General features: G+C 46.1%; 1 protein-coding gene across 1 annotated transcript in view; it reads right to left on the bottom strand.

Moving 5' to 3' along the window:
• Positions 1–15,155, bottom strand: part of Dnah8 (dynein axonemal heavy chain 8) — a 236,994-nt gene that overhangs the window by 130,352 nt on the left and 91,487 nt on the right. Inside the window, exons 41-47 of the mRNA XM_028767920.1 lie at positions 14,807–15,031; positions 9,344–9,516; positions 8,067–8,245; positions 5,637–5,824; positions 4,026–4,112; positions 3,823–3,930; positions 1,904–2,038 (exon numbers count right to left, since the gene is read on the bottom strand). Coding sequence (XP_028623753.1) covers positions 1,904–2,038; positions 3,823–3,930; positions 4,026–4,112; positions 5,637–5,824; positions 8,067–8,245; positions 9,344–9,516; positions 14,807–15,031 — 1,095 coding nt within the window. The remainder of the gene's footprint in view (positions 1–1,903; positions 2,039–3,822; positions 3,931–4,025; positions 4,113–5,636; positions 5,825–8,066; positions 8,246–9,343; positions 9,517–14,806; positions 15,032–15,155) is intronic.

Here is a 15,155-nt window from a genome sequence, read left to right as displayed (position 1 = left end):
CCCAACACTTTGTTTGCTGTACCTTTAATACACAGATTGCATTTGCTGTACCTTTAATACACAGATTGCATTTGCTGTACCTTTAATACACAGATTGCTGTATTCCCAACTCCCAGTCCCTTTTCAATTTCTTCTACCCTCCGGAACTCCCTCAGAACTTTTTATTTTGTGATTTATTTTTATTGATGTGTCTGTGTCTGTGTAGGGATAGGTGTACCTGAGTGCAGTTCCCCACAGATGCCAGAAGAGGGCGTGGGATCCCTTGGAGCTAGAGTTGGCAGTTTTGAGCCACTTGGCACGGATGCTAGAAACTGAACTCAGATCCATTGGAAGAACAGCAAGTGCTCTTAATCACTGAATATTCCATCCCCCAACACACACATGTACACACACCACACACATGCACACACACTCCATACTTATACTCACGCAGCCACACTCACACACACATTTACACGCATACACACACATGCACACTCACACACAATTACACATATACACTCACACGTATACATACAAACATACACATATGCACACACATAGACCCACACTCATACTCATACATACATACATACATACACATACACACAGAGAGACACACTCACACAAGCATTTACACAGATACACACACTCCACACTTACACACTCACAGTCACACACATATGCACACTCATACACAATTACACCATTCACTCACACATATACATACAAACATATACACACATATACACACACATAGATCCACACTCATATACTCACACACTCATACATACATACACATACACACAGAGAGACACACTCACACATACATTTACACAGATACACTCCATACTTACATACTCATAATCACACACATACAAACACACATTTACACACATACACTCACATACATACATTCAGACATACATATAGACACACTCATATACATACATACATACATACATACACATATACACACTTAGAGAGACACACTCACTCACACTCACAAAGAGACACGCACTCACATACCACACACACACACACACACACACAATGATCTGACACCCTCCTCTGACCCATGTAGGCATATACACACACATATATGAGCTCACAGAGGCACATAGGCACACACACACACACACTGATCTGACACCCTCCTCTGACCCATGTAGGCATATACATACACACACATACATGCGCTCACAGAGGCACACAGGCACACACACACAGACACACACACACACAGAGCACAGAGTTCTCACAGTTCCTTGTGAACCCAGAGCGTCAGGCTTAGAATCTATTACTCTGTGGATAATGCTAGAAACCTACATCAATGAGCTGTCAAGATGACACCAAGGACAAAGGCACTGGCTGCCAAGCATGACAACCCGCGTTCGATCACTAGGAGCCACCTGGTAGGAGGAAAACCAACTCCCAAACCTTGTCATCTGACCATACTCATGACGTGGCACCCCACACATGCATTTCCACACATGCTCGTGCACACATACACACACACTAATGTAATTTGTAATTTTTAATTTTTAAGGGGGCTGGAGAGATGGCTCAGTGGTTAAGAGTACTGGTTGCTCTCGCAGAGGACCAGACAGTGGCTCACAACCAACCCTAACTCCAGTTCTTCCCAGGGCACTCATGCATACATGGTACACGGACAAACACGTATGCAAGGAAAAAATCATACACCATAAATAAGAATTTCAATTCAAAAAAATTTTAAGGTAAACTGGACTGGAAATTTAGAGCAGAATCTATCTTTCTGTCTGTCTCTCTCTCCCTCCCTCCCTCCCTCCCTCCCTCCCTCCCTCCCCCTCTCTCTCTCCCTGGTTTACCATACACAACTGACAGGGGAGGTTCTTTCATTGTGTGCTGGCGAAATGCACCCGTGATCTGAGTTCATATTCACCAGTTTGGAAAGGTTCATGTCTCGGAGTCCTCTCATGACTGTGCTCAGCTCACTGTCTTCCGGTCGAGCTCTTTTCTGAGACCCAAGGGTCCTCAGCACAGACAGGATATTTCTCAGTCCAAAGTCATAGTGGACCTAGGACAGGGAAAGAGAGAGCAAAGATACGTCATTGAAAACTCCCAGATACTCTGCTGGCGTTTGTGGAGTGGCCCACGCTGGGAAGCGTTGTTGACAGCTCAATTCGTCTTCCTTCCCTTTGAGTGAGGAGACGGATCGTTTCTGTCAGAAAGAAAAAGCGCGAGGTGACAGGACGGGATTCAAACCTTATGTCTGTTTTCAGAATAGGACACAGCTGGATGCCGTCAGGGAGGCAGAAAATAGACTTTAAATGCAGAGTCTGTAAGTTACACATTGACAGTTCCGTTTACACAGCATCCTTGAACTAACGTCTCAGATGGAGAGAAGGGTCGGTGGCTTTGACAGCTTAGTGATTTGGGAGAGGGGAAGACAAGAGTACAAGGATGTGGCAGCAGGGAACCTGGTAGTACGTGAGTGCTGGCCGTGGATTGCGGTGGGTGCTACATTAATCTTCACGTGTGATGTAAATGCACACACACACACACACACACACACTACTAGAGCATGTATAATTGACAAAACTCTTGAGGTGTGTTGTTATACTCTAGTCGATACTGGAGGAAGCAGGGTGAAGGGTATAACAACTTCCTGGGCATTTTCTCCCCAATTCCTGAGAATCTCCAAGTATGTTTGAAAACAGGTACCCAGTGAGTTAAGTTCACTGTGCACAGATTTAGGAGTGACTCTGTGTGTTTGTTTAATCTCACTGATTAGCACCTATGGAGGTAAATTAGCAAAGTTAAAATCTAGGCTCAGAGGGCTGGAGAGATGGCTCAGCGGTTAAGAGCACCGACTGCTCTTCCAGAGGTCCTGAGTTCAATTCCCAGCAACCACATGGTGGTTCACAACCATCTGTAATGGGATCCGATGCCCTCTTCTGGGGTGTCTGAAGACAGCAACAGTGTATTCACATACATAAAGTAAATAAATCTTTAAAAAAACAAAAATCTAGACTCAGAACTAGAAAAGACAGATCAGGGGTTAAGAGGACACACTGCTCTTGCAGAGGACCCATGTTCGGTCCCAGGACCTGAGTTCAGTTCCCAGGACCCATTATGTGGCAGAAATTTCCTGCCCAATGTATTTGCAGCGAGAGCCCTGTCATTGGACTGGGAAGAGGGAGGCGGAGCTAGGAGTTGGGAGGAAGACGAGAAGGGGGAGGTGGGGAGATGGCTGTCTCTGGTAGTTATTCATATAAAAGGTTAGATAATTGGGATAACAATTCTAATTGTGTGGATATCTTGTGTATTGAGTATTTGCTAATACATAAATCCATTGGTTAACTTTAAGCATCTAGAGTTTTGATTTATTGGGTTACTGGAAGGTGAGTCCTCGGACAACTGGGTGGTTGTGGCTATGAAGGAACTAGCAGCTCCAGGGACAAGCGAACCAGAGCTGGAAGCACAGCGACTGGTCGATCCAGGGGCAAGTTAGAGAGAGTGGCCCCATGGAACCAGCTCGGGAGCTCCGGTCCTGCTGGAGAGCTTGCCTAGGACAAATGGGCTTAGAGTGGGAACATGGTAGCCAGGCCGGAAGCTAGAAGGATGATTCTTTTATCAAATACCTCCCGCTACACTGTTACCTGTCAGCCGCCAACCAGTTAGCTACGAGTCTAACTCAGATGAATCTGATGCCCTCTTCCTGACTCTGTGGGTACCACACTCGCAGACACATACCTGCATGCACGAGCATACACATTTAAAAAAAAAAAAAAAGAAAAAAAAAGAAATTGAAACAAAAGCCTAAATTCTCTTACAGGAATAATAAATACACGTTCTCACCTGTTTAGTAAGCTGTTCTTCGCAGAGTTTATAGAGAACATAAAACTTTTGCGCCAAGATAACATTTTCCAGGAAGCCGCAGCTTGCCAGCTTAACTCGCATGATGATCTGCAGGTTAATAACAGTGAGACGTTTGTGAGCAACTTCAGTGGAGGGAAAAAACAGTAAAAACACGCATTATCCTTAGAAACCCTGGTACATACCTGCCTATCGGGGACCATCATCGCGACTGTTCTAAACTGGATTTTCAGGTTTTCTGGCAGTTCCTGGCGCCCAGCATATCCGGGGTTCTAAGAATTAAGATGTGTTGGTTATTGGTTCAGTTATGATTTCCTGGACATAAATACATTTCAGGCCCCTAATCCATATTCTGAGGCAATACACAAAAAAATATTATGTTTGTGAAATGCCTTTGCCTTCTCAAAAAATGTGTATTAGCCCTCCCAATTTAATACATTTTTTTATTATCTAGTTAATGTAATTTCATATCATACCTTTTAAAAATATACCCCGTTTTCAATTCACCATCAAAGCCACACACAGGTTTGCATAGCAAAAAAAACCAAGCGCCTGTGTATCCACTGGTTTTAAATGTACAGCACAATTGAATAAACAGACCTGAGCAATTATGATCTAAAATATGTCTATCAAAAGGGAGGGCCTGGAGAGAGTGGCTCAGAGCACTGGCTGCTCATGCAGAAAATCCAGGTTCGGTTCCCAGCACCCACACGGCGGCTTACGGTGATCTGTAATAAGTGACAGACCCTGTTTCAAAAAGAATAAGATTATCAATACAGAAAGACTCCTGATACTGACCTCTGGCCTCCACATACCCATTCATGGGTGCATATGCAAGTGTGTGCGTGCATGCATCTACCTGCATGCACCACACACACATGCACACACAGACACACATGCAGACACTGCACACACATACACACACACAGAGATACGTGCATATACAGACACATGCACGTGGACACACACACAGACACACATGCACACACTCACATATAAACATACAGATACATGCATATACAGACACATGCATGTGAACACACACAGACACACACATGCACACGCACACACAGACACACATGCAGACACATGCACACACACAGACACACACACAACCTGACAGCTAGTTTCTGGCTGGTGATTTGAGCCTGCAGTCCCTCAGCCAGAAGACATTACTCAGAAGATCCTGCAGCTCTAGGATGAGACAGAGGGAGGGCACTGGCATTCCCTGCTTGCCCACCAGGCCCTGTTGTAGATAGGTGTAGATTGTCCCTTGAGACCTGGGCGTGTCCCTTCTGGACAGAAGCTTCAAGCCAGGGCATGATTTTTTTTTTCTTTGCTGTAGCATCCAACAATGACTGAGACAGTGGCCACCTGACTGGCCCAATACCAGAGTAAGGATAGAGCCTGGCCTCTCAGCTCCTATTCTCGCCAACCCATAGCAGGTGTAAGGCATGAGAAAGAAAAAAATAACTTTGTGGCTTTAAGCAGCTCACATTTGTAAGTGCTGCTCTTACGGAGGGCGGGGAGCTCAGTTCCCAGCCCAGCAGCAGGCAGCTCATGACAACCTATACTACAGCTCCAGCGGAACTCAACGCCCCCTTCTGGCCACTATGGGCACCTACACTCACATGCACACACCCGCAGATAGACACACATAATTTAAAAATCGTTTTTTTATACCCACATAGAGAATCCATGACTACTGGCTCATCTATCCTGCAACCCAAAGACTCATCAGTTTATAGCTACAATAATTAAACTCTCCAAGTGACACTTCAAACCCATGTTCTCACCATGGTTAGGAAGATTCCGAATTCTGGATTTAAATCCACGCAGTCGCCATCCGAGAAGATGAACTGTTTTTTCCTCTCCTTCCTCGCTGTCAAAACTATGTAAATTTGTTGCGCCGCCACAGATAAAACAGGCAATTCAATTCTGTTAAACTCATCAAAGCAACCCCAGGAACCGGACTGTGCAAGACCTGGCAAGAGAAAATAGTTAATTTGCAAAGTTTCACTCTGCGAGGTGCCTTCTCCACAGCGGTCGTTTCTCCAAAGTGCTCCCCAACAATTACGCCTAAACATGATTTATGTGAAGTTTCACGCCGGGTTGTTTATGAAGGTATATTTCATCCTTGTTATGGGAGATGTTTAATTACTCGCTCATCATCACCAATCACAATGAAAATGGGACGGTGTCAGAGGGAAAGTGAAAATACATCATTGTGGGCAGGTTTTTCTGAGAGGTGATGACATCATACTATCCTTAAGGACCGCCTTCTGTGAGAACGTAATTGTGAGGTTTCCCGAGAAGTGAGGAAACCACACCCCTCTCTGTAAGGACCGCCTTCCATGAAGACGTCATTGTGATGACATCACACCCCCTCTGTGAGGCCCACCTTCCGTGAGGACTTCATTGTGATGACACCACATCACACCCTCTCTGTAAGGACCGCCTTCCGTGAGGATGTCATCATCACAATGACATCACACCTCCTTTGTAAGGACCGCCTTCCATGAGGATGTCATTTTGGGCAGGTTTCCTGGGAGTTGAGGAAACCACACCCCTCCTGTAAAGACCGCCTTCCGTGAAGATGTCATTGTGATGACATCACACCCCCTCTGTAAGGACCGCCTTCCGTGAGGATAGAGAAGGACAGACAGCTCTTGAGTCTCTGGGGTAGACAGCAGAATAAGGGATACCCCTCCACCTGTTCGATCTGTCTGTCTTCTTTTATTACAGTGAGCTAAGACCCGTCAGAGCGCAGGATGAGAGAAAGAAAGTGGCCAGAGGGGGTTTTATTTATTTCTTATGAAAGCAAGCACAAAGACAGACCTGGAGGGCACGGATGCTGTTCCTTGTCGATTCTCTAAGGACAAAAAGACCTTCATCACCGCAGCGGTGTGAAAAGCTTGCTTGCTTTCTATATTATCTGTCCAATCTCCTCTCCCTCTTGGGGATTCCCATCCTGAGGCTCTGGAAAGGTTTAAATCTGTCCCTCTAACCTGCGTAATATTTTAGCAACTCAAGATAGGATGACTTTTTTTCCTTTTCATAGTTTCATTCACCTTGTGCCCCGACTATGTTTTTCCTAACTGCCTTTCTCTTTAGTTAGCTAAATGGCATGGAGTTTTGAATCTCTCTGAAGCTGTTTATTTTGCGACGTTTACTGAGTTTTCCTGTCTCCCCCCTTTTAACCCAGCTTAGCCATTTTTATCCTCTCTTCTCTCTATTTCTAGTTTTCTTTCTTTAACCGCGTATGTCATTTTTTTTTCTTCTTTGAGACAAGGCTTCGTGTATCCCTATCCCAGACTTTGCCTTGAACCCACTCCGAGGCCAAGACTGGCTTTGAATTCCCCACACCCTGCCTCTACCCACTGAGTGCTGGGATTACAGCTGTGCACCACCACACCCTGCTTGTTACAGTCCTGAGGACTGAGCCCAGGGCTTCTTGAAAGCTAGGCAAGAACTCTATCGTCTAAGCTATATCCCCAGCCCTGCAGTGAGTTTAGCGTTCTGGGTACCACTCTAAGCTCCTTTGGTAATGTTGAGCTGATGGGTTTTTGCTATATTATTTCTTAACACAGATGCAGATTCCTGTTTGGGGTGCTTGCCTCTAGTGCTTTGGAGGAAGGATAAGGGGAGGCAGAAGGGCGCCCCCTAGCGTGGGACCTGCCACCTGACCCAGTTCCTTGACCTTCCCTGCCCTATCTGGGGATGTCCTCTGGCAGGGATCCTATTTCAAAGAGCTGTGCTACAAAACCAGGCTGAGTGCCTTGAATGTCTCCTCAGTGTTATCTGAAATCACCTCCTACCTATCTACCTTCTAAGATTTTTCTCAAGAATCCCCAATCTCTGATGGCTAACCTGATTCTTATTTTCCTGTGTTACTGTGCTTTATAAAATTTGAAGGAAGAAAAAAAAAAAAACCACTTATGTCAGTGGAAGGAAAGTGGTATGTATTAATCTGCTGTGAAGACTACCTCTTGCCCAGTACTGTTTCAGACTGTTACAAATTGATTCTGCCTTCAAATTCCAATACATACCCAATGCAGACGACGTAACACGATCCGTAGTATTGAGCTGCACTGAATTTAAATCCAGAGAGACAGCTCACCCAATAAACCACCTAGCCCCGTGATGACCGCGTCATTTTAGATTCGTATCAGAAAATATCAAGAGGCGGCGGGATACGAGCCCAATGGAAACTATTCGACACTTGCCTTTGAAAATCCGTCCGAGGCCTCGGAAATCCATTTGATCGGAACAGTTGAACACAACCACATACTTGCCCAAACACCTGCCCATGTCTTTTGTGGTTTCGGTTTTACCGGTTCCCGCGGGTCCTGCGGGAGCACCGCCCATGTTCATTCCCAGAGCCTGAGCCAGCGTGATGTAGCATCTGCAACACCGCAAAGAATAGGCCCGAGGGCTCAGAACCTTGAACAGCCCACGTGAAACGGGCAACCAAACGTGGGGGTGGGGGAGGCAGGGGGAAAACAAACAAGGGGGCGGGGGAGGAGAACCAAGAGGAAGCTGAGAACTAAAAAAAAAAAAGATCCTGTCATAGTTTTACCTGGAAGCAGACTCAATTAACATGGCAGGGGTAAATCATCCAACACCCAGGTTCAGTTGATGCTACAGACATGTACTGAGCGATTTCTGTGTGCAGTGTATTGAACAGAGTGTGGTGGCATAAAGAAAGATGGACGAGGTCCACACCTTGCCTGGGGGCAGGATCTGTCATTGACTGAGGCAGATTTTAGGTTCCGTTTCCACATCTGAGAAACTTGGAGGTTGGTAGCCTGTGGTTCTGCACTCCCATAATACCCAGGAAGGTGGGGGTGAGTGGGTGGGGGTGGGGGTGGGGGTGTGGTGGATCACAGCCAATTTAAAGCCCAGTCTGAGATGTCTAGTAAATTTCATGCCAGCCGGGGTACAAGGTGAGACCCCAAAAAAACCAAAAACAAGCAGAGAGTAGACTGTGATGATCCTCAGCACCCTGGAGGTGGAGGCAGGGGGACTGCCGTGAGTTCCAGGCCAGTCTAGTCTATATAAGTGCCAGATCAGTCAGGAGTACACAGTCTCAAAAAAAAAAAAAAAGTAAAAGAATAAAACTCAACAAAACCCCAAAAAACAAGAGAGTCAATTAAATGCTCTCAAATGCACTTTTCTTTTTTTTGCACGATTATTAACTTCCTTTATGGTTTCTGGGCATTTTCCCCCCTCACAATCTAAAATCATTATTAAATTACTCACAGCAGACATTCAATCTTGCTTTTACTCTTTCATCCGTTTCTACTTCATAAAACATTAATGTGTGTGTGTTCTTGTAAGCAAGCATGTGGATTATTTCATTGTTTGGCTGCCTCTGATGACCCCGGCATGGACCAGGGACGGTGGCAGCGGACGTTCATGAATGTTTCAAGTGGGGCTTTGACGGCAGTCTAAGCGTGCCATTTGATTACCAAGGGGAGCCACACACACCGGGTTCCCTTACCTATCTGTTAGCGGGGTGATCACGAGGCGATCCGTGCATCCCAGGAATTCATTTTGGTAAATGAAGTCGACGTCGGTGATAGACACCACAGTCTGATCCAAATCCTCCTTGAAATAAAATCGGCTTTGCTTCAGCCACTCGAAGTCAGTCACCGACTTGATGTGCATTTTTACCTGGAAAACGTGAAGCCCAGAAAGTTACAAACTGGGCAGTGATAAGCCCAAAATATAAGCATATGGGGTGGGGGTGGGGTTAGAGTCACTCATTCACGAGCAGGTTAGTCTCGATTTAATAATATTTACTGCTTGTCTTCTCTGCTGAAATGACACTGGGTGAACACAGATAAATGGTGTCTGCTTTCTGGAGCTTATCCAAAATGTGTGGGGGGGTGGGGGGTAACGTCTAGACATTTCCATGGAATACAAACCACACTATAAAGAAAGTCAGGGGAGTGGCTCAGCCATTAGAACTTGCTGCTTTTGCAAAGGACCCAGGTTCAGTTCCCAGTACCCATAAAGTGGCTCACCTCCCTGGTAACTCCAGTTACAGGACCTCTGGCTCCCTCTTCTGGCCTCCATGGGCACTGCGTGCATGTGGTGCACATACATGCATTCAGGCAAACACTCAGATGCATTAAAAAAATAAAATTTTCAAAGAAAAAAAATTCAAAGCCCAGGGAAATACATAACAATAGGGCCTAACCTGGACTAGGAAATCAGAGAGGGGTACTTGGAGAAAAACATATCTGAACTAAAACCTGGCTAAACAACAGAAATCAGGCAGGGAAAGAAAAGGTAAAGGCCCGGATCTACATACAATATTCAACAACTGAAAAATGTTCAGTATTACTGAGGCTTAGGGATTAGAGAATAGAATGTTGGGGCCTCAAAGGGTCATGAGAAGAGTTTGGGAGGCTCTCTTCACAGCAATTAGAAGCCATTGCAGGTGATAAACAAGGAAGCCACAGGTGTGTGTGTGTGTGTGTGTGTGTGTGTGTGTGTGTGAACAAGTCTTTGCCCTGACACTACTGTTTGCCTTCCAATCTGACAGGCCTTCAGCATGTACCTGTGAGACAAGAAGCTCCAGGTTCTCACCACCATGGCTGTAACTTCAGAAACTGGCCCACCAGAAGAGACAGAAAGCGAGACACTTTTAGGGACCCACCATGGCCACCTTCTGAGGCACTTTATGACTTTCCTCTGGTAAAGCCTAGAAAACCTCGGTCCTGTCTATATAAGGAACCAGCTTGTAAGATGAGTTCTGAGGCTCTGACTCCCTCTTCTGACCTCTGTGGGTATTGCAGGTACATGGTGCAAATACATACATGCAGGCAAACACTCAGACAGACGTAGTGCTGTCGTGCCCATAGAGTCACTTCCAGGTCAGTCAAGATGCCACTAGAAATGGACTTTCGATAATATCTACAGTGTTTGGATACCCTCCTTGCCAGCTATCCCATTATCTGCATCTCCCTGAGCCCCCTGTTCTGTAGCATGACCATGCTTTTCCCTCCAGCTAAGGATTCAAACTTCCTACCTAGAACTGTTTGTATTCACTGCATTAAACGAGGTACTCTTGGATAACACAGCCTGGATCCAGCCCCAGAGACCGTATTCCCTGACTCAAGAACCACAGTCACGGAGACACAGCCAGTCGGGAACTTTCGACAACCTCTAAAGGGTCTAAGAATGAGGTGGAGGGAGAAAGGCAAGGAGAGCCAACACCAGAATCAAATTCTGACTGCCTGGAATCACAGATTGTGAGAACTGGATGAACAAGAGGCACACATACTGGCCATGGGGCATGGTTACGTTAGTTAGGAAGCAAATCGACTCCAGGGTCAGGCATGATGGAGACATGAGGCAAATGGTTTCACAGTACTGTGCCCTGTTTTGTTTTGCTTGATGGCGTTTGTGTTTGGCGTGCCGGGGAGTGATGCCAGGGTTCATATGGGCTAAACAAACGTTCTGCCACTGAGATCAATCCCAGTCCTGTTCCGTTTGTTGTCTTTATCCTGTACAGAAAGTGAGGCTTGCTTTCCTTGGCACCTAGTTTTCAAATGAATTTCTACCCTGGGGCTTCTACACCGGCCTGGGGGGTGTAAACACTCCCATCAGTGTGCTCGAGGAAGACACAAAGACAGATTCCACACCAGCATTGCTCAAATGAACTTCCTTGAATGTTAGCACGTCACAGTGAGTCTGCAGAGCCACAACGAAATGCCAAACCGTGATTAGTCTGATCTGGAGAAAACCTGATTGTGGCTTATCTCATATTTTTTAAAATACATATATTTGGGGGTTTTTTTTTGTGTGTATATGTGTGTGTGTGTGTGTGTGTATGTATGTATGTGTGTGTATACTCGTGGTGAAGGAGTTTGTGCATGCATATGTGTATATGTGTGTGTGTGTGTGTACTCATGGTGAAGGGGTTTCTGCATGCATATGTGTATGTATGTGTGTGTATGTGTGTGTGTGTGTTTGTGTGTGTGTTTATGTGCATACGCAACTGCATGCCTGTCTGCCTGCTCAGGAGCCCGAAGAAGATAGACAAGAAATCGGATTGCCTAGAACTGGAGTTTGAGGTGGTTGTAAGCCTCCTAAGGTAGGTCTGGGAACCGAACTCATGTCCTGTGAAAGAACAGCAATCGCCCTCAACCCCTGAGCCATCCCTCTATCCCCCTTTCTTGTACTCTAACAGGCTTTTGAATCACTCAGGAAATCTGCCTCTATCCCTGCAGGTCGAGGTGGGCCAGAACTAGAGAGTCTGCTTTCTGGAAAGCTCGCAGGTGAAGCCAATGCAAATCGTCGGCATATGCTGTCTTAGAAAACAAGACTCTAAATGAGCGCGTAAGGGAATCAATGGGCTGGCCCGATGTCCTTCAAAGAGTCACCAACACGTGTGACTTATACAAGCAGAGCTTTCGGTGCAGACGTGAACCAGGTAGCCCATGATCAACTTCTCTACGACAGTCTCTTAGCTGAATGGGTTATTTGTCCACAGTAAAGGAAAGTAATGCCCTTAAAGATGGCTCAGACCACGTAGAAGACAGCAACGGCACAGGCTTAGGCTGTCTAAAGACAGGCTAGGAACACACCAGGATCCCCTGTCCTGCTGGGAGTGTGTGAACTGTTAGTGGGACAAGCTCTGGAATCACCCGGGAGAGGGGCCTCTGCGCATGCCCGGGAGGCTGTCTGGATGACAGTGAGGTGGGGCAGCCCACCTACTGCGCATGACACCATTCCCTAACTGGACTCTTACTCAGACTGTGTACATGGAGAAAGGAGGCCGTGGTGGCTGGCTGGTATGAGAGATGTCGCCCACAGATTCACGTATGTGAGGGTTCGTTCCCCAGTTGGGGCGCTGTTTTAGGAAGCCATGGAACCTTTAAGAGGTAGATCCCCTCTGAAAGAGTGTGCCCGGGCATGAGGTTTGGAGATTGATAGCCTTTGCCCAACTTCTTCCTTCCTCTTCTCTCTCTCTTTCTCTCCTTCTCTCTCTGTCTCTCTCTGTCTCTCTGTCTCTGTTTTTCTGTCTCTCTCTCTCTCTCTGTCTCTGTGTTTGTCTTTGTCTCTCTCTCCCCCCTGTGTCTGTCTCTGTCTGTCTTTCTGTCTCTCTCTCTCTCTCTCTCTCTCTCTCTCTCTCTCTCTCTCTCTCTCTGTGTTTGTCTTTGTCTCTGTCTCTCTCTGTCTCTCTCTCTCTCTCTCTCTCTCTCTCTCTCTCTCTCTCTCTCTCCCTCCCTCCCCCTACCCCCGCCCACTTCCTGCATGGGAACAAAATGTAATTACCCAGCTTCCTGCCGCTACTGCCATCCCTGCCTTTACAAACTCTAACCATCAGCCGAAATAAACACTTTGGTCCTTAACTAGCTCCTGGCAATGGTATTTTATTGCAGAAACTGAAAAGCAACTGATACAGGAGCTAAGCAGCAGCACACACCCATGGTCTTGGGCTTCCTGGTTGTAGGTGTGACCCAACCAGCTGCCTCAAGTTGCTACGGCCTTGACATCCTTGGGATGATGGGCTGAGCCATGAACTATGAGCCAAACCAACTCTCTCCTTTGAGCTGAGCTTTGTCCGTTTCAATTCCAACAACAGGAACAGGAACCGAGAGACACTTGGGGTTCTGGCTTTAGAAGAACCTGACCAGCCTCAAACAGTAATTAGCATCCTATCCCCAAGGGGAATGGATCCATGCATATTACTCCTTCCCTATAGGTTCTTGGGCAAATCAAGTTCTCCTGGATGCTGACAACAGGATAACAGCCATGCACATCCGGTAAGGCTTGTCTCCGCTCAGCCTGAAGTCCCCCTTTCCCAACAAATCTACCACAGCTCATGACCTGTTCCGACTCAACTAGATCATACCCGTGGGCATTTGTTTAGTAGAGCAATTCGTTCTTAATAAGTCAATTGGTTCCCGACTTTCAAGGGGGAAAACTGGCTTTATATCCTCTTTTTTACAGCTCCTGTGTCCTTTGCCTGTAGCCTGTCTTTTCTAAGGCTCCTTTCTAAAGGTTATACTGTACTGAAAGATAACTGTTTTTCTGGCTTCAATTCTGTCAATGTTTTCTTCTGGTTTCGTGTGTGTGTGTGTGTGTGTGTGTGTGTGTGTGTGTGTGTGTGTTTGGTAGGTCTGTTTTTTTTAAAAAGTAATTAGTCCCTAAAGTGTAAAACCCTGTGCAAAGTTCCACGGCTCCAGAATAGTCCTTCTACCTGAAGAGACATTCAGGGAGGCACATTGAGTTCGGAAGTAGGCAATATTTCTTTGAGTGATGTTTTCGTTTGTGATTTTTAGCTGGGCATGATGGTGTGTGTCTTTAATCTCAGCACTCAGGAGACTGAGGCAAGAGGATTGCTGTGAGTTTGAAGCCAGCTACATTTCAAGTTCCAGGATACCTAAGGAAACACAGTGAAACCCTATCTCAAAATCATGTGTGAGTTCATTGCAATGAAGTGATTTAAAAACAAACAACAGATGAAGACGAAGAAGAAGAAGAAGAAGAAGAAGAAGAAGAAGAAGAAGAAGAAGAAGGAAGAGGAGGAGGAGGAGGAAGAGGGGGAGGAGGAAGAGGAGGAGGAAGAGGAGGAGGAAGAGGAGGAGGAAGAGGAGGAAGAGGAGGAGGAGGAGAAAAAGAAAGAGGAAGAGGAGGAGGAAGAGGAGGAGGAAGAGGAGGAGGAAGAGGAGGAGGAAGAGGAGGAAGAGGAGGAGGAGGAGAAAAAGAAAGAAAATGAACCAAATTTCTTTTAAAGACTGATGAATTAAAATACACCCATCTTGTTAGAAGTGCCGTCTACACCTACTCAGGTGTAGACAGTGTAAAAAGACCCATGGATGAGGTGAGCTCACGAAAGTCCATCATTCCGAACTCAGTCACATCCAACATGTGACTACCTGTTATCAGGTGCTAGACTAGATTACTTTGGCAAGGCACTGGGTTGGGGGAGGGGGGGATACTTTACCAAGTCATCAAAGATATCTCTCTGGTGCACGTGGATTGTGATCAAAGTTTCAAACTTGACTCTGTCAAACTTGGTCAGGTCATGCGTCGTCTGGCTAATGAGTGTGTTTAGAATGTCCAGAAACTTCTGGTTGGTTATCTGCATGATCTTCCTGTCGTCCTTTGCGTTATTCAAAGCCTCCTCCGAATCATGAGTCCAGAGCATTTGAATTCCCAGAAGCCCAACCTGCAAACAGCAGACACACATGTAAGGCATGTTTACAACCTGCAAATGGCAGACACACATGTAAGGCATGTTTACAACCTGCAAACAGCAGACACACATGTAAGGCATGTTTACAACCTACAAA

This window comes from Grammomys surdaster, unplaced genomic scaffold, assembly GCF_004785775.1.
Source record: "Grammomys surdaster isolate TR1022 unplaced genomic scaffold, NIH_TR_1.0 183, whole genome shotgun sequence".
Lineage (NCBI taxonomy): Eukaryota > Metazoa > Chordata > Mammalia > Rodentia > Muridae > Grammomys > Grammomys surdaster.
This window is presented reverse-complemented; position numbering and strand designations above follow the sequence as displayed.